The sequence below is a fragment of the Theropithecus gelada genome, chromosome 4, assembly GCF_003255815.1.
Source record: "Theropithecus gelada isolate Dixy chromosome 4, Tgel_1.0, whole genome shotgun sequence".
NCBI lineage: Eukaryota > Metazoa > Chordata > Mammalia > Primates > Cercopithecidae > Theropithecus > Theropithecus gelada.
Genome location: NC_037671.1, coordinates 21,292,585 through 21,313,643, shown reverse-complemented (window position 1 = coordinate 21,313,643; position 21,059 = coordinate 21,292,585). Strand labels below are relative to the sequence as shown.

At 39.3% G+C, this 21,059-nt stretch overlaps 1 protein-coding gene across 7 annotated transcripts in view; it reads left to right on the top strand.

Annotated features, from left to right (window-relative positions):
* Positions 1-21,059, top strand: part of DEK (DEK proto-oncogene) — a 40,670-nt gene that overhangs the window by 16,369 nt on the left and 3,242 nt on the right. For 5 of the 7 annotated variants that reach the window (XM_025382451.1, XM_025382454.1, XM_025382453.1 and 2 more), the window contains 2 exons: positions 11,823-11,958; positions 12,727-12,875. In XM_025382451.1, the coding sequence (XP_025238236.1) occupies positions 11,823-11,958; positions 12,727-12,875 (285 nt within the window). Of the gene's footprint in view, positions 1-11,822; positions 12,275-12,726; positions 12,876-21,059 lie in introns of those variants that run through there. The other 2 variants (XM_025382448.1, XM_025382447.1) reach the window with 1 other exon arrangement.

Here is a 21,059-nt window from a genome sequence, read left to right as displayed (position 1 = left end):
TCGTCTCCACTGAATTAGAAGAAATAAAGATATAGTGAACTCTGTTATTATATGATATGTGTGTGTGTTCAGTATGTATGTTTGTCTTGAGTTATTTACAATTCATGCTTGTTTTAACGTCAAATTTTATAAAGACTTCTATAAAGCTAAGTATGAAATAACTTCATCATTTAAGAAAGATGATTACAAATCTACCAGGTGCTTCATAAATATCTTTTTTTTTTTTTTTTTGGAGACGGAGTCTGGCTCTGTCGTCCAGGCTGGAGTGCAGTGGCCGGATCTCAGCTCACTGCAAGCTCCGCCTCCCGGGTTTTACGCCATTCTCCTGCCTCAGCCTCCCGAGTAGCTGGGACTACAGGCACCCGCCACCTTGCCCGGCTAGTTTTTGTATTTTTTAGTAGAGACGGGGTTTCACCGTGTTCGCCAGGATGGTCTCGATCTCCTGACCTCGTGATTCGCCCGTCTCGGCCTCCCAAAGTGCTGGGATTACAGGCTTGAGCCACCGCGCCCGGCCCATAAATATCTTAATATATATTTGACACGAAGGAAAATAAGTAATCTGAGCACTAAGGTCTTTTTGGATTGGAGGGAGGAAAACTGTGTGTGTGTGTGTGTGTGTGTGTGTGTGTGTGTGTGTAAAATAGGGGAATATTTTAAACTAATAGTATCTTCAGGAAATACTTGGTGTCTACTATGTGCCATTCAGTTTCCTAAACTCTCTTTATGGGCAGAACTAAAGCACGAAATGTCATAGAATATAAGTGTCTAATTTTTTCATAGAGACATTACCATGGGCTCTGGAAACTGAGTTCAAATCCGACTTCTATATTGGATTGTTACTGTATGACTATAAGCAAGTTACTTAAACTCTGTACCTCAGTTTCCCATCTGTAAAATGAGGAATGATAATCGTATTAGCCTCATAGTGTCATATTAAAGGATTTTATTTAAAATACCTAGAGTGATGCCTGGTGCATGTAGTATGTATTAGTTGCTGTTATTATTAGAATTAAAATGATGTTTTATGACAAGTAAAACTTCTAAATTGAATCTTCTTGTCATTACTAGGTGCAGGTTAAAAAGTGAGGGCAGGCTGGGCGTGGTGGCTCATGCCTGTAATCCCAGCACTTTGGGAGGCTGAGGCAGGCGGATCACCTGAGGTCGGGAGTTTGAGACCAGCCTGACCAACATGGAGAAACCCCATCTCTACTAAAAATACAGAATTAGCTGGGTGTGGTGGTGCATGCGTATAATCCCAGCTACGGGGGAAGTCTGAGGCAGGAAAATTGCTTGAACCTGGGAGGCGGAGGTTGTGGTGAGCTGAGATAGCACCATTGTACTCCAGCTTGGGCAACAAGAGTGAAACTCCATCTCAAAAAAAAAAATGAGGGCATTTTACACTCGTTTTTAAAATTTGCTTTCTAAATTGTTGTCCCATAGTTCTAAGTAGAGGTAGTTGAATTTGGTGTATGCAGATGATACCTGATTTATACCCATATTGGTTCCAGGATAATAATCACAAGTGGAACCATCTCACTATAAATCAAACCTTTACTTTCTCTAGTGCCCTAATCTGGGATCTGTGGCTAGAAACCCAGGTCAGTTGATGAAAATGTAGAAGAAAATGTAAAAATGCTTTTCCAAAATTAGGTACATGAAATCACACAATATAAAAGCTATATCGTATTTTATTAGAGGGATTTTTTCCCCTAACTTTGCTAGTACTTGACAGATTTTATAAAATGTAAAATAAAATTTGGACTGAGAAATTGTCCCCCCGCCCCCCTTTTTTTCCCTGGTAAATGTCCCTTCAACAAGCGTAGGTATTACTACTCTACAGGCCATTTAAATTTAGCACTGTCTTCAACTTTTTATTGCTGATTCAGTTTCTGTGAAAGGCCTTTGAAAGGTAAGTTCTGGCAGGAGGAACAGTATATCTGTGGCAACTTTGTTTTTCCTTATTCCATTTTATGAAGACTGAGTTCTAAATGGCAGCCACGTTAGGAGCTTCATACATGGAGCTATTTTTGGTCATTACTATGAAAGGACCTCTTTTCTAAGAAGCCATGAAGGAAAGTTGCAATCAGTCACAAAAGTTTTGGATTGCCTATAGACTTATTTATGATAGGAAATTACTGAGTTAATTTTCTGTTTATTTCCTAAAGTGGATTTTTCTTTGATAAATAAAAGACTCTTATTCATTAAGATCAGCTTCTTGTTCTGATTTTCTTGGAGTAAATAACTGTGAATTTGGGTAGATTGATTTTACTTTTTTCAGTTTCCTCTGTAAAATGAGAATTTTGAACTGTATAGTCAAATGTACTTTATTCATTGTTGAAGTAAGAAATCTTATGCAAGCAGAGTAAGTTTGTAGTTGTCTTTTGGCTTTTTATGTGAGGTTAAATTGTATTTATTTTCCTGTTAGTTTCATATTTAACTTTAGATGTGTAGAAGACTAAGGTGTTTATAAGTAAATTCATGTTAAAATGAAGTCACTGAAATCCATATAGTTAATTGAAATGAGAGTTTTAAAAAAGTAATTTAAAAGAAAATGTCAGATTTAGCATATTAGCTGATAATTGCTAAAGCACTTGTTTGAGGTTTTCTGTACCTATACCTCTGTTTTTATGATATGCAGTGAGTGATTCACAATAGTTTTGCAATTGTTTTCCTTGTAATTAAATAAAAGCGGGTATTCTTTGTGAGAGTAACTTCAGAAAGAAATTCCTTTATAAAAGAGCCATTTTGAATTTCCTTATTACCTTGTCTCTTGGACGTTGGCTTTTTAGGGCAGTAAAAGGAGAACAGTTGGGAAGGAAGTGGTGGATGAATTTTTTTTTCTTTTTTTTTCTGTTGAGAATAGGAAAATAAACAGGTTATTTTCTCTAAATTGATTATGAAAATCAGCTGGTTCCTATGTTGGATTAGCTTCTTCAGGGCAGATTGCTAAAATGAGTATATTAGTTCGTTCTCACGCTGTTAATAAAGACATACCCAAGACTGAATAATTTATAAAGGAGTTTAATTGATTCACAGCTCCACATGGCTGGGGCGGCGTAGCAATCATAGTGGAAGGCGAATGAGGAGCAAAGACACATCTTAGGTGGCAGCAAGCAAGAGGGTGTATGTGTAGGGCAACTCCCCGTTATATAAAATCAACAGAGCTGGTGAGACTTTCTCACTGTCATGAGAACAGCATGAGAAAAACTCGCCCCCATGATTCAGTTAACTCTCACTGGGTCCCTCCCATGACATGTGGGGATTATTACAATTCAAGGTGAGATTTGGGTGGGGACACAGAGCCAGACCATATCAGCCAGTCAAGTTAAACCACATTTGGTCATGCTATTCACAGGTGTTAATCTTGAGGCATAGGGAAATTACTACAGAGTACAGAAAAAAGGAGGGGGAAACAGTACCTATTGGAGAAAACAATTCTAATAGTCTTTTAGACCCTTTAAAAGCGTATTTTACTTATTTTTCATCTTACCCTAATACCTCTTCAGTTTTCATTTTCTAGTGTTTTTATAGCACATACGTATTTCCAGAAAGTATGAAACAAACTGTGGAGTTTTACTTTATGAGTATTTAGAATTTATCTGAATGTTGCCATGTGTTATCAGGAATGTTTTCTGCTGAAATAATTCTCAACCTTACTAATAATGTTCAAAACAGGAGTTTATTTTTCTTTCATGACAAGAAGCCCACAGGGAATTCCAGGGCCAGTACAGCAGCTCAAGAAAGGTATTGAGGAATGTGGGTACCATCCTTTCCTGATCTCTCATCTTTAGTATATGGCAATTAACTTCATGACCACAAGGTGGTTGTTTTACCTTTAGACATTGTATTCATGTTCCAGGTAAGGAAGAGCAAAAGATTTTCTTCTAGTGATGTTTTGACTTTTTTTCCTGAATGGGATGCCTTTTACTGGAGATCTCCATGTACATGGCATCAGCCAGCACTTTGTCATCTGCCCACCTAACTGCAAAAGAAGCTCTGAGATCTAGGTATCAGCTTTCCTACCTTTATAAGAGGAAGGCAAATCAAAAGTGGGTTGTTGAGTGAGCCATCCTACAATGTTTGCCAAGTCAGAGAAACTCCATTATAATTTTTGGTGAACTATCTATTTGGACCATTCAGGGGATTATCTGGTAGTGGTAAGGTGAATGTGAAAGTTTTATTAGTCCTTTCACATTGTGTTTTAAAAAACTAAACTATCTCCTCCTCTCACACATTGATCAGAGGAATTGCAAAGTCTGTATAAACCATTTAAACCTTTTGTTGGAAGGCAGAATTGAATAATCACCATACTAAAACCCATTTAAACTTGCTTTCATAATCTTCTGTGAAATATAACTAGACTTGCACATTCTTTCCTCTTGGCATTCTGAGTTTTCTCAGCCAAGTTGTTGAAAGAATAGTGTATTTTAAGCTAATTTTTATTTTGTTCGTCTGTTCACCCAGTACAACCTTTCTGCTGTGAGGACAGAATTCTGGCTCTGTGACAGGCGTCTTTTTTGGAGACCCTCCTTCAAGAGCCCTGCTGCCTATAAATGATAGGTAAGCCTTGCTTTCCCAAGATATTTTTTTGCCTTTCTTCAAAAAGTGTTTATGTCATTCCTCTGATTCTGTACCTTCATGGTTATCGGAGACAGGGAAAATCCCCTTCAAATTTTTGAAACTTCTGTATTACTGATCCTTTAAAAATTTAGATTATAGTACATTGTACTATCTGAAATTAATGGCAGCTGTTCATTTTTATTTGTTCCCCTTTAGAACATCAGAAATACTTGATGGTCCTGATTGAACCACTCAGCATATAGAGAAGAATCTAAATGTCATGACAATTTGGAAGTCAGCTTTTTCTTTATTCTTTTTTAAAAAAACCTAATTTTCCCCCCATTTTGTTAAAAGACTCAGTCTTGTCTCCAGTTAGGTTAAATAACAAGATGTTGACCATTGTGAGTATTTTCAACATTATTTCCTCATAATGCCATATAATGTGTTTTTTTTTTGTTTTTTTTTTTGAGACGGAGTCTCACTCTGTCACCCAGGCTGGAGTGCAGTGGCCGGATCTCAGCTCACCGCAAGCTCCACCTCCCGGGTTTATGCCATTCTCCTGCCTCAGCCTCCCAAGTAGCTGGGACTACAGGCGCCCGCCACCACGCCCGGCTAGTTTTTTGTATTTTTTTTAGTAGAGACGGGGTTTCACCATGTTAGCCAGGATGGTCTCGATCTCCTGACCTCGTGATCTGCCCGTCTCGGCCTCCCAAAGTGCTGGGATTACAGGCTTGAGCCACCGCACCCGGCTCACATAATGTTTTTATTATAATCACTAAAGTTTTCAAGATATTTTGAAAGAGACTTAAAATGGGGGTCAGTCCTTTACTTATTTTTGAGACAGAGGCGTATGTCTTACTCTGTTGCCCAGGCTGGAGTACAGTGGTGAGATCGTGGCTCACTGCAGCCTTGAACTCCAGGGCTCAAGTGATCCTGCCACCAGGCCTAGCAATTTTTAAATTTTTTGTAGAGACAGGTTCTTGCTCTGTTGCCCACTGGCTTTTGATTTCTGCGGTAACCACTTTTTGATTGCTTAAGTTAGTGAATTGGGAGTATGCTTAAGTGCTGTTAGGGTTACAGAAGGTATTTTCTAAGCAAATGCTCTTTGATACTTAGCATTATAGGATTTCTAAAGAAGGAACATCTTCATGCCTGTTGAGGAAAGGCTTTGGGTAGAAGTGGAAGTACTACCAATTCAAGTTGACCTTGGGAATAGAGAGAAAAGTACGTGTGAACAAAGATAAGGAGCAGGGAAGGCAGGGTGCCTTTGACTAACTTGTGGTTAGAGTTGTGTGCCCAGAAGTAGAGCAATGAGAGGTGAAACTAGAGTAGTGTAGGTTGAATCCATGCTATAGAGAACCCATGAGTCTGGGCATTGTTGTGTGACTAATATGTTTGGTGGTAGATTCATTATTCTCACTCATTCAAAATGATTGTCTTACTCTATACCTGAGCATTTTGCTAAGTGGGAGGAAAAAAAATGAGACACGTCCTCTGTCTTCCAGGAAGTACCACTCATTCAGTAAGCATTTATTATCTCCTACAAGGAAGAAACTTTTCAAAGTGTGTATGCCATGTGCTTTCACATCTTGCATCTCATTTAGTCTTTACTCCATGAGAGGTGAGGTATATATCCTCATTTTTGTATTTGACGATATAATATATAAGGAACTTTTTTAGTGCTTTCTCTTTATAGTAATCCCCTCTTACCTGAAAGGAGTACGTTTCAGGACCCCCAGTGTATGCCTGAAACTTCGGATCCTGCCAAGCCTGATTGCTGTCATTTGAGGCATGTTTCTGTTCATGTTTTCCACCATCAAATTATGCCTTTTTCACCGTAACTAAGCACTTATCCTGCACTGTGGCCATAACTTTCGCAGTTTGAGGTTTGACAGCAGAGCCAGCACAAAGTTCTTTTCCCTTCACAATTTCACATATAGAAGATTTGTTCTTATTATAGATCTTAGCAACCTCAACATACGATTTTTTTCTTAAGAGCTTTCACCTTTTCACTTAAAAGAACCACTTTATGGCTTCTCTTTGGCATGTTTGAATTGCCAGCATTACTACTTCTGGGCTTTGGGGCCATTATTAAGTCACATAAGGGTACTTGGGCACAAGCACAACGATACTGCAACAATTGATACCACAACCAACATGGCTGCTAGTGACTAATGGGCCAAGGTGCTGGGAGCATCTACAGAGTGGATATGCTGGACAAAGGGATGATTCACATCCTGGGCAGGAGTGAGCAGGATGACATGAGATTTCATCACACTACTCAGAACAGTATGCAATTTAAAATTTATGAGTTGTTTACTTCTGGAATTTTCCATTTAATATTTTCAGACTATGGTTGACAACAGATAATTGAAACCACATTCAGAAAGAGAAACCATAGATAAAGGGAGACTACCGTATTATTCTTTCTTTCTTTTTTGAGACAATCTTGCTTTGTTGCCCAGGCTGGAGTGCAGTGGCACAATTGCTACTCACTGCAACCTCTACCTCCCAGGTTCAGGCAATTCTGGTGGCACAGCCACCCTAGAAGCTGGATCCACAAGTGCATGCCACCACGCCTAACTAATTTTTTGTAGAGACAGGGTTTCACGATGTTGCCAGGCTGGTCTCGAACTCCTAGCCTCAAGTGATCTACCCACCTTGGTCTCCCAAAGTGCTGGGATTACATACAGGGTTGAGCCGTCGTGCATGGCTTAGTATTCTTTCTAAAGCTTCTTGTTTATGTACTTCTATCTTCAGAGTTCTCTAGAATTCCTGATTTAGATCAAAATTTGATTTTAAGCAATAACTTTAAGAAAGTTAATGTGTATAAATCCACTTGTGTTTATCAGAACTTAAAACTAAAAGCTATTAAAAACTTGATAATTGGAGGAATTGACCTGTTGATTGCTTTATCTGGTTCCTGCCTTTTCTGTGTATAGCTCCAATAATTCATAATCTAGGAATCAGCAGACTGTAGCCTGTATGCCAAGTCCAGCCTCCTGCCTGTTTTTATACAGCCCTCAAGCTCAGAATGGTTTTTCCATTTTTAAATGATTGTTTAAAAAAATGAAGAATATGCAACAAAGATATGTAGCCAGGAAAGCCGAAAATATTTACTATCTTGCACTTTAAAGAAAAGTCTTGGTGACAAATCTAGTCTATAAATGTGCTTTTCATTTTATGTGGTGTAGCTAGATGAGTCAGCTCTGGAGCTTCAAAAATATATACAGGTGCTCAGGAATCAGGAAGTTTGGCTGTAACACCCTTGTTCTTAAAGCTTCACAATACCTTCCATAAAATAGGGATAATGAATTGTAGGCCAAGTACTTTGAGAGGATGGATTAATCAAATTGATGGTCTTGTGAAAGATTTAGAGGAGGTAATTGCTAAGCTGGGTTTAGAATCATGAGTGGGATTTTCCTAAGTACAGGAGAGGAATGAGAGTAATGAAGATTTGAAAGTTCATGTAAAATTAAAGTGGACATAGTTTAACTTGCCTTCTCAGCTCTCCCTGGGTTTTTTTCTGTTACCTCCAAATACTGGTTACCCATGTTTACCTTGACAGCAAAAATTGTCCATTGTGTCCTAATACCAAGGTATGTCCTTTGAGATGCCCCCATTTTCCAGAGACCTATTCCTCCTATACCTAATAACCTTCAGGGCAGCCAAAGTGATGAACACCTGCAGGACTAAAGCACAAGATACAAATTTCATTAGTTGTTTTACTGTTCAGCTTTCATGATTTCTTAACTCAGCGTTAATCTAAAAAAGAGACTTTACCAAATTCCTACCTTGATGTTGTCACAGAAGAATTTGCAGCTGGTTGCTAAAGATAAATGAAATCCTGTATAAATGACATGACATACTACTATATATGTTTGTGGGCCAAGTCATATCTACCATAGTGTAGTGAAATAAGTGTGATATATCATGGCTAGTTAATACAGTTGTTTTTGAGTCTGTCTCACTGTGTTTATAATTTACAGTCTATGTATCTGCCCTGCTTTTAAAAAAAAGAAAATTAGTTTTTTAGAGTTAGGGTCTTCTGATTTTGCCCAGGCTGGTCTCAAAGCTCTGGCCTCAAGTGATCCTCCCATGTCAGCCTCCTAAAGTATTGGGATTACAGGATTGAGCCACTGCACCCTGCTTTTTGAAAACACTTAGAAATTTTAACTTATTAGAGGAAATTATATTTGCATAATGAAAGAACTTCTCATTCTACAAAAGGGAGCACTCAGTAATAATAGTTAATATTAAAATAGTGTTTACTATTTGCCAGGTACTACCAAAAATACTTTTACGTGTTAATGTATCTACTCCTCATAAAACCATAGGAACTATTGTTTCTTTTTGTTTTGTAAATGAGGAGACAAGGGCCTAGAGATGTCCTGGGGCTGGAATTTGAAACCAGGCGGCTTGCCACTAGAGCCTGTATTCTTTGAACTATTATATTTTTTTCTTTAGTGCTTGTGCAGTATATTTGCAGTCTTTTAGAAATTTTAATAGATGACAGGCTAGTTGTCCATTTAGAAAAACTGTAGAATATTACCCCTTACAGCAGATAGGAAATGTAGAAAGATGTAGTTTTGTTATACAGAAGTAAAATTTCATGGAGATGACTCGTTATTTATTACTGTAAATGTTTATGCTTCGTCAAACTATCACTACTTGCAATTTGCAGGTTTTAAAATGATGCCATGTTGTGTATCCCATCTAAAATTTTAATGGCAGGCCTTAAAAGGCTTTGGAAGTGTTTCAGTTATCTAATTCTGATTTTCTAATTTGAATGGAGATTGAGTAATTACTAATAATACTGTTGTTTCTTTTGCTCAGCCTCTTCAACCCTTTCAGGAATAACTTAGTTTCTTGTACCTACAAAGTCCAGATTTTATTACCCTTTAACTAAAAAATGATATATAATCATGATTATTTTATTCTGTGTATTAAGTGTGCTAAAGAACTTAAGAATTTTTAGGATTCCCTTTCAGAGCCTGATACATAGTTCACGTGAACTGGGTGGACACTTAATAAACCTTAAAACTTGGTTTAAGTTGATCATAATAAATCATTGATACTTGTCCCCTAGCCCCACACAATCTAGAACATCTCTCAGAATTAGGAGTAAGTTAAAATAGCCTGTGAATTGCACAAGTCCACGGGAAATTCATGTACTTACTTTTAGAAGCATGTCAGCCCCTTGACACCTTAAAAATGTATTTTTTTAGTAGCAGTTAAACTACATACTTCCCAGCTAGTGGTATATTATTGAGGTAGTGCAGGGTGATGATAGGCTTGCATAAATAGGTACAGTGATGGTATATTGGCAAAAAGAAAGACAAACAGTAAAATCCAGCCAGGTTAGGTGGTATGTGCCTATAGTCCCAACTACTCAGGAGCCTGAGGTGGGAGGATTGTTTGAGTCTAGCATGGGTAGCATAGCGAGACCATCTCTTTTTTTTAAAGACACTAAAATCCAATGAACAACTTGAGGCCACTTTTGGAACAGATTGGTCTGTATACTTTAAAGGACAGGTTCAACACAGTGCTTATGTCTTTAAAAACAGGTTGACTTGGCCAGGCATGGTGGCTCATGGCTGTAATCCCAGCACTTTGGGAGGCCAAGGCGAGTGGATCACCTGAGGTCGGGAGTTCCTGACCAGCCTGGCCAACATGGAGAAACCCCATCTCTACTAATAGTACAAAAGTAGCCGGGCATGGTGGCACATGCCTGTAATCCCAGCTAATCAAGAGACTGAGGCAGGAGAATCACTTGAACTCGGGAGGCAGAGGTTGCGGTGAGCCGAGATCGCGCCATTGCAGTCCAGCCTGGGCAACAAGAGCGAAACTGCATCTCAAAAAAAACCAGGTTGACTTAGGATAACACTCAGGAATCAAGAGTGTTAAAACATTTGGAGAAACATTCTGTCAAGTGATTTCAGTAGTTTTGGTGTGTAAAGGGGAGAATTTAAATTATCTTGGAATGTTTAATAGGATGCTTTTCCTTTGGGAATATTAATTAAACTAAGAATTAATGCTTTCTAATTTCATAGGCTCCACATGAGACAAAGTATGAACTCTGATTTTGTCTTTTTTTTTTTTTTTTTGAGACAGTCTGTCTCCTGGAGTGCAGTGTCGCGATCTCCACTCACTGCAACCTCCACCTCCAGGGTTCAAGTGATTCTCCTGCCTCAGCCTCCTGAGTAGCTGGGACTACAGATGCCCACCACCACACCCAGCTAATTTTTGTATTTTTAGTAGAGACAGGGTTTCACCATGTTGGCCAGGATGGTCTCAATCTCTTGATCTCATGATCCTCCCGTCTTGACCTCCCAAAGTACTGGGATTACAGGCGTGAGCCACCATGCCCGGCCTGTCATTTTAATCTGTCCATATTTATGTGTTTTGTTTGTGTCTAATCACCTGTGGGTTAGTGTTTAAGAACACAAGTTCTGGAGTCACATCTATATTTGAATCATGCCTGTTTATTAATGTGACTGTAGACAAGGTAACCACGCTGAGCCTTAGTTTTCTCATGTAGTCATAAGTATTTATTGAGCAACTACTGTATACCAAAGACTATTTTAGGAGTTAGGGAACCATCAGTGAACACAAGATTCTAGGCCAGATGTGGTGGCTCACGCCTGTAATCCCAGCACTTTGGGAGGCCACAGCAGGCGGATCACTTGAGGTCAGGAGTTTAAGACCAGCCTGGCCAACATGGTGAAACCCCATCTCTACTAAAAATACAAAAATTAGCCGTGTGTGGTGGCAAGTACCTGTAATTCCAGCTACTAGGGAGGCAGAGACAGGAGAATTCGCTTGAACCCGGGAGGGCATAGGTTGCAGTGAATCAAGATCGTGCCACTGCACTCCAGCCAGGGCAACAGAGCGAGACTGTGTCTCAAAAAAAAAGATTGTAGTTGAGAGAGAGGGAACATAGAGAAGATAATATTATCTGTTTTTAGGGGTTTCCCCCCCAAGATTAAGTAGAGTAATGCATATATAGTTTATCCATAGTGCAGAATAAATATGGGCAACTCTTTTGTGTGTGTGATTGTGATTTGTCATGCTTAGACTTGTGTTGGGATAAAATAGTTCGTTGTATATTAATCATCTCCCAAAAACAATTTTTAATTGGTGATACCAAATACATTAATTTTCCTCTAATATTATTAAGGGGGTATAGGGGAAGTAGAGAGATGGGATGGGATAGCATTGAATCTCATCAATATGTGTACTTTTGCTTTCCTTTGTAACAGCCACCAAAAAAGACAGCCAAAAGAGAAAAACCTAAACAGAAAGCTACTTCTAAAAGTAAAAAATCTGTGAAAAGTGCCAATGTTAAGAAGGCAGATAGCAGCACCACCAAGAAGAATCAAAACAGTTCCAAAAAAGGTATGTTAGAAATAACATTAATCAGCAACTTTAAAGATACAGCATATATTAATGTGTTGTACATAGTATTTAAGTGTGTGGGGGAAACAGGTAAATTGCAGAGAACATTGCGAGGAGAAGTAATACAGGTTGAACATCCCTTATCTGAAATGCTTGGGACAGGAAGTAATTCAGATTTTGATAAATATATATATGGGGGGGGGGATCTTGGAGATGGGACCCAGTCTAAACATGAAATTCATTCATGTTTCATATTCATCTTACATAGCCTGAAGGTAGTTTAATATTTTAGCTAAATAAATTATTTATTGCAGTGATGCCATTACAGCTCACTGCAGCCTTGAACTGCTGGACTCAAGCGAGTCTCTTACCTTGGTCCCCCCAGAGCACTTGGATTATAGGCTTCGACCACTACCCTTGGCCTGAAACCAAGTTTTGACTGCGACCCGTCAGTGAGGTCGGGTGTGGAATTGTCTCCTGGTTGTGTCATGTTGGTGCTCTAAAAAGCTGGATTTTGGAACATTTCAGATTTTGGATTTTTTGATTAGGGATGCCCAACCTGTATACCAGTTTTTTATAGTTTTTGATATTTCAAATTGACATAAAATTTGTATGCATGTTTTATAGGTAACCTATAGAGTAGTGATTTATAATTTTTTTGATCCAACACCCCTTTGAGAATCTGTTGAAAGCTTAAAATTCATCTCAACTTTTGTTAAATATTAATTTACTATGTAAGAGAAACTATTATTATTATATTACTTTTAGAAAGTGAGTCTGAGGATAGTTCAGATGATGAACCTTTAATTAAAAAGTTGAAGAAACCCCCTACAGATGAAGAATTAAAGGAAACAATAAAGAAATTACTGGCCAGTGCTAACTTGGAAGAAGTCACAATGAAACAGATTTGCAAAAAGGTAATTAGACAAGTGTTTAGATTATTTTGCTTTTACTAGAAAAATTCTTTCACTTATCTCTTAATTTGAAGCTAAATACTTATGTGCATTCACTTATTGAAGAAATACTTGTTGAACTACTATATGCCAGATCTCCTTACAGGTGCCGGGATACCACTTTAAATAAAATAGTCAAAGTTTTTGTCCTAATGGGTTTATTTTTATAAATAACATTAGAATGAATAAAATTGGAGTGAATAAAATTACAGTGATACATTCCAAACCACATAGGAAACTTTCTTTTTCTGATCTGGAGGTTGTTTCTATTGATGCATCCTTAGTTTATGTTAGTTTAAAGAAGCAGAATCTCATGAACCGCCTTATTCTCTTGTTAGTGTGATAAATGAGCTGTTACAGATTAGGTTCTTAACTCAGACTTCTGTGGCATTTTTCTAATATTTCTAATACTTCTTAGGAAATAAAGTGGCCTAGTCTTGAATATGATTCCATAGGGATTCTATGGAAATTTTAGAAACTTGTCTGTTGCGGTAAAATAAAATTACAATTTGGAATGTACTGAAAGTGAAATAGTCTATGCTTTTTTAAAGGACGTTGATTATTATTTTGTTCATTCACCATTAATTGATTCTCTACTACATTTCAGGCACTGGGCTAAATGTTACAGCTAGAAGCTGGATGTGGTGGCTCACGCCTGTAATCCCAGCACTTTGATAGGCTGAGGCAGGAGGACTGCTTGAGGCCAGGAGTTCAAGACCAGCCTGGGCAGCATAGTGAGATCCCATCTCTACCAAAAAAAAATTTTTTTAATGTTACAGGTGGAACCAGAGAAGCCATTACTTGGCTTTTAAGAGGAGCTTACAGTCTAGTAGGATAGAAAGAGATAAGTATTTTAGTAATTAAAATATTGTAAGTGAAGGCCGTGTTAGGAGAATATGGAAGGTGCTGCAGCACCACGGAACAAGCACCCTACTTGAGGCTGGGGGAATCTGGAAAAGCATCTTGGAGGAGCTCTTAACTGAATTTCCTAGTGGACCATCACCCATTCCATACAGTTGAGGAACAGTAACACATTAACCAAAATGATAATTGCAAGGAATAGTATTAGTTCAACATGTCTCAAGACTAGGATTAGAAAGAAGTCCTCACAGAAGTTAGGAGAAAATACTAGAGTTTTGCAGATCTTAAATATGCCATGTTAGAGTTTCAGTTTCTTCCTGAAATAAATGAGGAATTGAGAGGCTGTGTAGATTATTGAGAGAGATTTAGCAGGGGCATAAGACATATTTTTGTTTTTTAAAAATTATCCTGGAAACATTAAGAACAATGGAATGGCAAAGGATGAGATGAGAGAAGCAGGACACCCAGTTATGTCATCATTAAAATGACAGTGTGAAGTGAGGAGGAAGTCAAAGAGAAACTAGTTCTGTCCATTAGAAGGATTTTTGTGAATACCTTCATGTAATTTTTTAAAAGGGATTATTAACATGGAGAGGTCAGGTGAGAAGGACCTGACCTTTTTTGGAGTCTGCAATTAGGAGACGATGACCTAGGGTGGTAAAAGCGAGAGTTAATGAATAGTGAGGAAAATGAACAAAGTAAATCTTCTGTTTCAAGCAGCTGTCTTTGGAAGGAAAATAGGTAAATGGGGGTAGGCGACAAAGTATTTTTAATGGGCAGTAGGGGTGGAGGGGAGAAAGCATTTTGGTGGGAAAGGAGAAGTTACAGGAGAGTTGAAGGGTGGTCCTGTGGAGGCAAAGAAAATTAAGTACCATTGATGAATCCAGATAAAACTGGAGGGGAAAGAGCTGTCAGAAAATTGAAGGAATTCATAATAACGGCTTTTTTGGCTGTGATAGGAGTGTCAGACACTTAAATAAGGAGGTGAAACTGCCATTGGTGGGAATGAAAGGAGAGCCTGACTGGGAGGTTTTGGGGGAGGAGCCTTTGGAGGTGAATACCATGAACTGAAAATGGGACCCACCTCTTCAAAGCTGCTTTCCCACAGCAATCTGTAGTCTAGGCTTAACCATAGAAGAATGAGTAGTTAGACCAATTCAGGATTGGGGTTTTGCAGGGAAAGAACAAGGGACAAACAATTTTTTTTATTTTTCTTATTTTTATACTTTAAGCTCTAGGGTACATGTGCACAACGTGCATGTTTGTTATATATGTATACATGTGCCGTGTTGGTGTGCTGCACCTGTCAACTTGTCATTTACATTAGGTATATCTCCTAATGCTATCCCTCCCCCATCCCCCGACCCCATGACAGACCACGGTGTGTGATGTTCCCCTTCCTGTGTCCAAGTGTTCTCATTGATCAGTTCCCACCTATGAGTGAGAACATGTGGTGTTTGGTTTTTCTGTCCTTGTGATAGTTTGCTCAGAATGATGGTTTCCAGCTTCATCCATGTCCCTACAAAGGACATGAACTCATCCTTTTTTTATGGCTGCGTAGTATTCCATGGTGAATATGTGCCACATTTTCTTAATCCAGTCTATCATTGATGGACATTTGGGTTGGTTCCAAGTCTTTGCTATTGTGAATAGTGTCGCAGTAAACATATGTGTACATGTGTCTTTATAGTAGCATGATTTATAATCCTTTGGGTATATACCCAGTAATGGGACGGCTGGGTCAAATGGTATTTCTAGTTCTAGATCCTTGATGAATTGCCACACTGTCTTCCACAATGGTTGAATAGTTTACAGTCCCACCAACAGTGTAAAAGCGTTCCTATTTCTCCACATCCTCTTCAGCACCTTTTGTTTCCCGACTTTTTAATGATCGCCGTTCTAACTGGTGTGAGATGGTATCTCACTGTGGTTTTGATTTCCATTTCTCTAATGGTCAGTGATGATGAGCATTTTTTCATGTGTCTCTTGGCTGCATAAATGTCTTCTTTTGAGAAGTGTCTGTTCATATCCTTTGCCCACTTTTTGATGGGGTTGTTTGATTTTTTCTTGTAAATTTAAGTTCTTTGTAGATTCTGGATATTAGCCCTTAGATAGGTAGATTGCAAAAATTTCTCCCATTGTGTAGGTTGCCTGTTCACTCTGATGGTAGTTTCTTTTGCTGTGCAGAAGCTCTTTAATTAGATCCCATTTGTCAATTTTGGCTTTTGTTTTCATTGCTTTTGGTGTTTCAGACAAGAAGTCCTTGCCCATCCCTATGTCCTGAATGTTATTGTCTAGGTTTTCTTCTAGGGTTTTTATGATTTTAGGTCTAACATTTTAAGTCTTTAATCCATCTTGAATTAATTTGTGTATAAGGTGTAAGGAAGGGATCCAGTTTCAGCTTTCTACATATGTCTAGCCAGTTTTCCCAGCACCATTTATTAAATAGGGAATCTTTCCCCCATTTCTTGTTTTTGTCAGGTTTGTCAAAGATCAGATGGTTGTAGATGTGTGGTATTATTTCTGAGGGCTCTGTTCTGTTCCATTGGTCTATATCTTTGTTTTGGTACCAGTACCATGCTGTTTTGGTTACTGTAACCTTGTAGTATAGTTTGAAGTCAGGTAGCGTGATGCCTCCAGCTTTGTTCTTTTTGCTTAGGATTGTCTTGGCAGTGCAGGCTCTTTTTTGGTTCTGTATGAACTTTAGTTTTTTCCAATTCCGTGAAGAAAGTCATTGGTAACTTTATGGGGATGGCATTGAATCTATGAATTTCCTTGGGCAGTATGGCCATTTTCATGATATTGATTCTTCCTATCCATGAGTATGAAATGTTCTTCCACTTGTTTGTGTCCTCTTTTATTTTGTTAAGCAGTGGTTTGTCGTTCTCCTTGAAGAGGTCCTTCACATCCCTTGTAAGTTGGATTCCTAGGTATTTTATTCTCTTTGAAGCAATTGTGAATGAGAGTTAACTCATGATTTGGCTCTCTCTTACTGGTGTATAGGAATGCTTGTGATTTTTGCACATTGATTTTGTATCCTGTGATTTTGCTGAAGTTGCTTATCAGCTTAAGGAAATTTTGGGCTGAGACGATGGGGTTTTCTAAATATTCAATCATGTCATCTGCAAACAGGGACAATTTGACTTCTTTTCCTAACTGAATACCCTTTATTTCTTTCTCTTGCCTGATTGCCCTAGCCAGAACTTCCAACACTATGTTGAATAGGAGTGGTGAGAGAGGGCATCCCTGTCTTGTGCCAGTTTTCAAAGGGAATGCTTCCAGTTTTTGCCCATTTGGTATGATATTGGCTGTGGGTTTGTCATAAATAGCTCTTATTATTTTGAGATACATTCCATCAATACCGAATTTATTGAGAGTTTTTAGCATGAAGGGCTGTTGAATTTTGTCAGAGGCCTTTTCTGCATCTATTGGGATAATCATGTGATTTTTGTCTTTGGTTCTGTTTATATGATGGATTATGTCATTGATTTGCGTATGTGCAACCAGCCTTGCATCGCAGGGATGAAGCCCACTTGATCATGGTGGATAAACTTTTTGATGTGCTGCTGGATCCGGTTTGCCAGTATTTTATAGAGGGTTTTTGCATGGATGTTCATCAGGGATATTGGTCTAAAATTCTCTTTCTTTGTTATGTCTCTGCCAGGCTTTGGTATCAGGATGATACTGGCCTCATAAAATGAGTTAGCGAGGATTCCCTCTTTTTCTATTGATTGGAATAGTTTCAGAAGGAATGGTACCAGTTCCTCTTTGTACCTCTGGTAGAATTCGGCTGTGAATCCGTCCAGTCCTTGACTTTTTTTGGTTGGTAGGCTATTAATCATTGCCTCAATTTCAGAACCTGTTTTTGGTCTATTCAGGAATTCAACTTCTTCCTGGTTTAGTCTTGGGAGGGTGAATGTGTCCAGGAATTTATCCATTTCTTCTAGATTTTCTAGTTTATTTGCGTAGAGGTGTTGGTAGTATTCTCTGATGGTAGTTTGTATTTCTGTGGGATCAGTGGTGATATCCCCTTTATCATTTTTATTGCGTCTCTTTGATTCTTCTCTCTTTTCTTCTTTATTAATCTTGCTAGCAGTCTATCAATTTTGTTGATCCTTTCAAAAAACCAGCTTCTGGATTCATTGATTTTTTTTTTTTTTTTGGGAGGGTTTTTTGTGTCTCTATCTCCTTCAGTTCTGCTCTGATCTTAGTTATTTCTTGCCTTCTGCTAGCTTTTGAATGTGTTTGCTCTTCTCTAGCTCTTTTAATTGTGGTGTTAGGGTGTCAATTTTAGATCTTTCCTGCTTTCTCTAGTGGGCATTTAGTGCTATCAATTTCCCTCTACACACTGCTTTAAATGTGTCCCAGAGATTCTGGTATGTTGTGTGTGTGTTCTCATTGGTTTCAAAGAACATCTTTATTTCTGCCTTCATTTCGTTATGTACCCAGTAGTCATTCAGGAGCAGATTGTTCAGTTTCCATGTAGTTGAGCGGTTTTGATTGAGTTTCTTAATCCTGAGTTCTAGTTTGATTGCACTGTGGTCTGAGAGACAGTTGGTTATAATTTCTGTTCTTTTACATTTCCTGAGGAGTGCTTTACTTCCAACTATGTGGTCAGTTTTGGAATAAGTGTGATGTGGTGGTGAGAAGAATGTATATTGTGTTGATTTGGCATGGAGAATTCTGTAGATGTCTACTAAGTCCACTTGGTGCAGAGCTGAGTTTAATTCCTGGATATCCTTGTTAACTTTCTGTCTCGTGGATCTGTCTAATGTTGACAGTGGGGTGTTAAAGTCTCCCATTATTACTATGTGGGAGTCTAAGTCTCTTTGTAGGTTTCTAAGGACTTGCTTTATGAATCTGAGTGCTCCTGTTTTGGGTGCATATATATTTAGGATAGTTAGCTCTTCTTGTTGAATTGATCCCTTTACCATTATGTAATAGCCTTCTTTGTCTCTTTTGATCTTTGTTGATTTAAAGTCTGTTTTATAAGAGGCTAGGATTGCAACCCCTGCTTTTTTTTTGTTTTCCATTTGCTTGGTAGATCTTCCTCCATCCCTTTATTTTGAGCCTACGTGTGTCTCCGCATGAGATGGGTCTCCTGAATACAGCACACTGATGGGTCTTGATTTGCCAGTCTGTGTCCTTTAATTGGAGCATTTAGCCCTTTTACATTTAAGGTTAATATTGTTATCTGTGAAATTGATCCTGTCATTACGATGTTAGCTGATTATTTTGCTCGTTAGTTGATGCAGTTTCTTCCTAGCATGGATGGTCTTTACAGTTTGGCATGTTTTTGCAGTGGCTGGTACCGTTGTTCCTTTCCATGTTTAGTACTGCCTTCGGGAGCTCTTGTAAGGCAGGCCTGGTGGTGACAAAATCTCTCAGCATTTGCTTGTCTGTGAAGGATTTTATTTCTCCTTCACTTACGAAGCTTAGTTTGACTGGATATGAAATTCTGGGTTGAAAATTCTTTTAAGAATGGTGAATATTGGCCCCTACTCTCTTCTGGCTTGCAGAGTTTCTGCCGAGAAATCCGCTGTTAGTCTCATGGGCTTCCCTTTGTGGGTAACCTGACCTTTCTCTCTGGCTGCCCTTAACATTTTTTCCTTCATTTCAACTTTGGTGAATCTGACAATTATGTGTCTTGGAGTTGCTGTTCTCGAGGAGTATCTTTGTGGCGTTCTCTGTATTTCCTGAATTTTTGAATGTTGGCCTGCCTTGCTAGGTTGGGGAAGTTCATAATATCCTGAAGAGTGTTTTCCAACTCGGTTCCATTCTCCCTGTCACTTTCAGGTACACCAATCAGACGTAAATTTGGTCTTTTCACATAGTTCCATATTTCTTGGAGGCTTTGTTAGTTTCATTTTACTCTTTTTTTCTCTAAATTTCTCTTCTCGCTTCCTTTCATTCATTTGATCTTCCATCACTGATACCCTTTCTTCCAGTTGGTCAAATCAGCTACTGAAGATTGTGCATGCATCACGTAGTTCTTGTGCCATGGTTTCAGCTCCATCAGGTCATTTAAGGACTTCTCTACAATGGTTTTCTAGTTAGCCATTTGTCTAATCTTTTTTCAAGGTTTTTAGCTTCTTTGTGATGGATTCAGACATCCTCCTTTAGCTTGGAGAAGTTTGGTGGTCTGAAACCTTCTCTCAACTCATCAAAGTCATTCTCCGTCCAGCTGTGTTCCATTGCTGGGGAGGAGCTGCGTTCCTTTGGAGAAGTGCCGCTCTGATTTTTAGAATTTTCAGCTTTTCTGCTCTGGTTTCTCCCCATCTTGTGGTTTTGTCTACCTTTGGTCTTTGATGATGGTGACATACAGACGGGATTTTGGTGTGGATGTCCTTTCTGTTCATTAGTTTTCCTTCTAACAATCAGGACCCTCAGCTGCAGGTCTGTTGGAGTTTTCTGGAGGTCCACTCCAGACTCTGTTTGCCTGGGTATCACCAGCGGAGGCTGCAGAACAGCAAATATTGCAGAACAGCAAATGTTGCTGCCTGATCTTTCCTCTGGAAGCTTCGTCTCAGAGGGGCACCAGGCCATGTGAGGTGTCAGTCAGCCCCTACTGGGAGGTGCCTCCCAGTTAGGCTCCTCGGGGGTCAGGGACCCACTTGAGGAGGCAGTCTGTCCATTCTCAGATTTCAAACTCTGTACTGGGAGAACCTCTCTTCTAAGCTGTCACACAGGGACATTTGAGTCTGCAGAAGTTTCTGCTGCCTTTCATTCAGCTATGCCCTGCCCCCAGAGGTGGAATCTACAAAGGCAGGCAGGCCTCCTTGAGCTGTGGTGGGCTCCACCCATTTCAAGCTTCCTGGCGGCTTTGTTTACCTACTCAAGCCTCAGCAATGGTGGGCGCCCCTCCCCCAGCCTCACTGCCGCCTTGCAGTTAAGATCTTAAGACTACTGTGCTAGCAATGAGCAAGGCTGTGTGGGCGTGGGACCCTCCAAGCCAGGCACGGGATATAATCTCCTGGTGTGCCATTTGCTAAGACTGTTGGAAAAGCACAGTATTAGGTTGGGAGTGACCCGATTTTCTAGGTGTTGTGTGTCACGGTTTCCCTTGGCTAGGAAAGGGAATTCCCTGACCCCTTGCGCTTCCTGGGTGAGGCCATGCCTCGCCCTGCTTTGGCTCATGCTGGGTGGGCTGCATCCACTGTCCTGCACCCACTGTCTGACAAGCCCCAGTGAGATGAACTCAGTACCTCAGTTGGAAATGCAGAAATCACCCATCTTCTATGTCGCTCACGCTGGGAGCTGTAGACTGGAGCTGTTCCTATTCGGCCA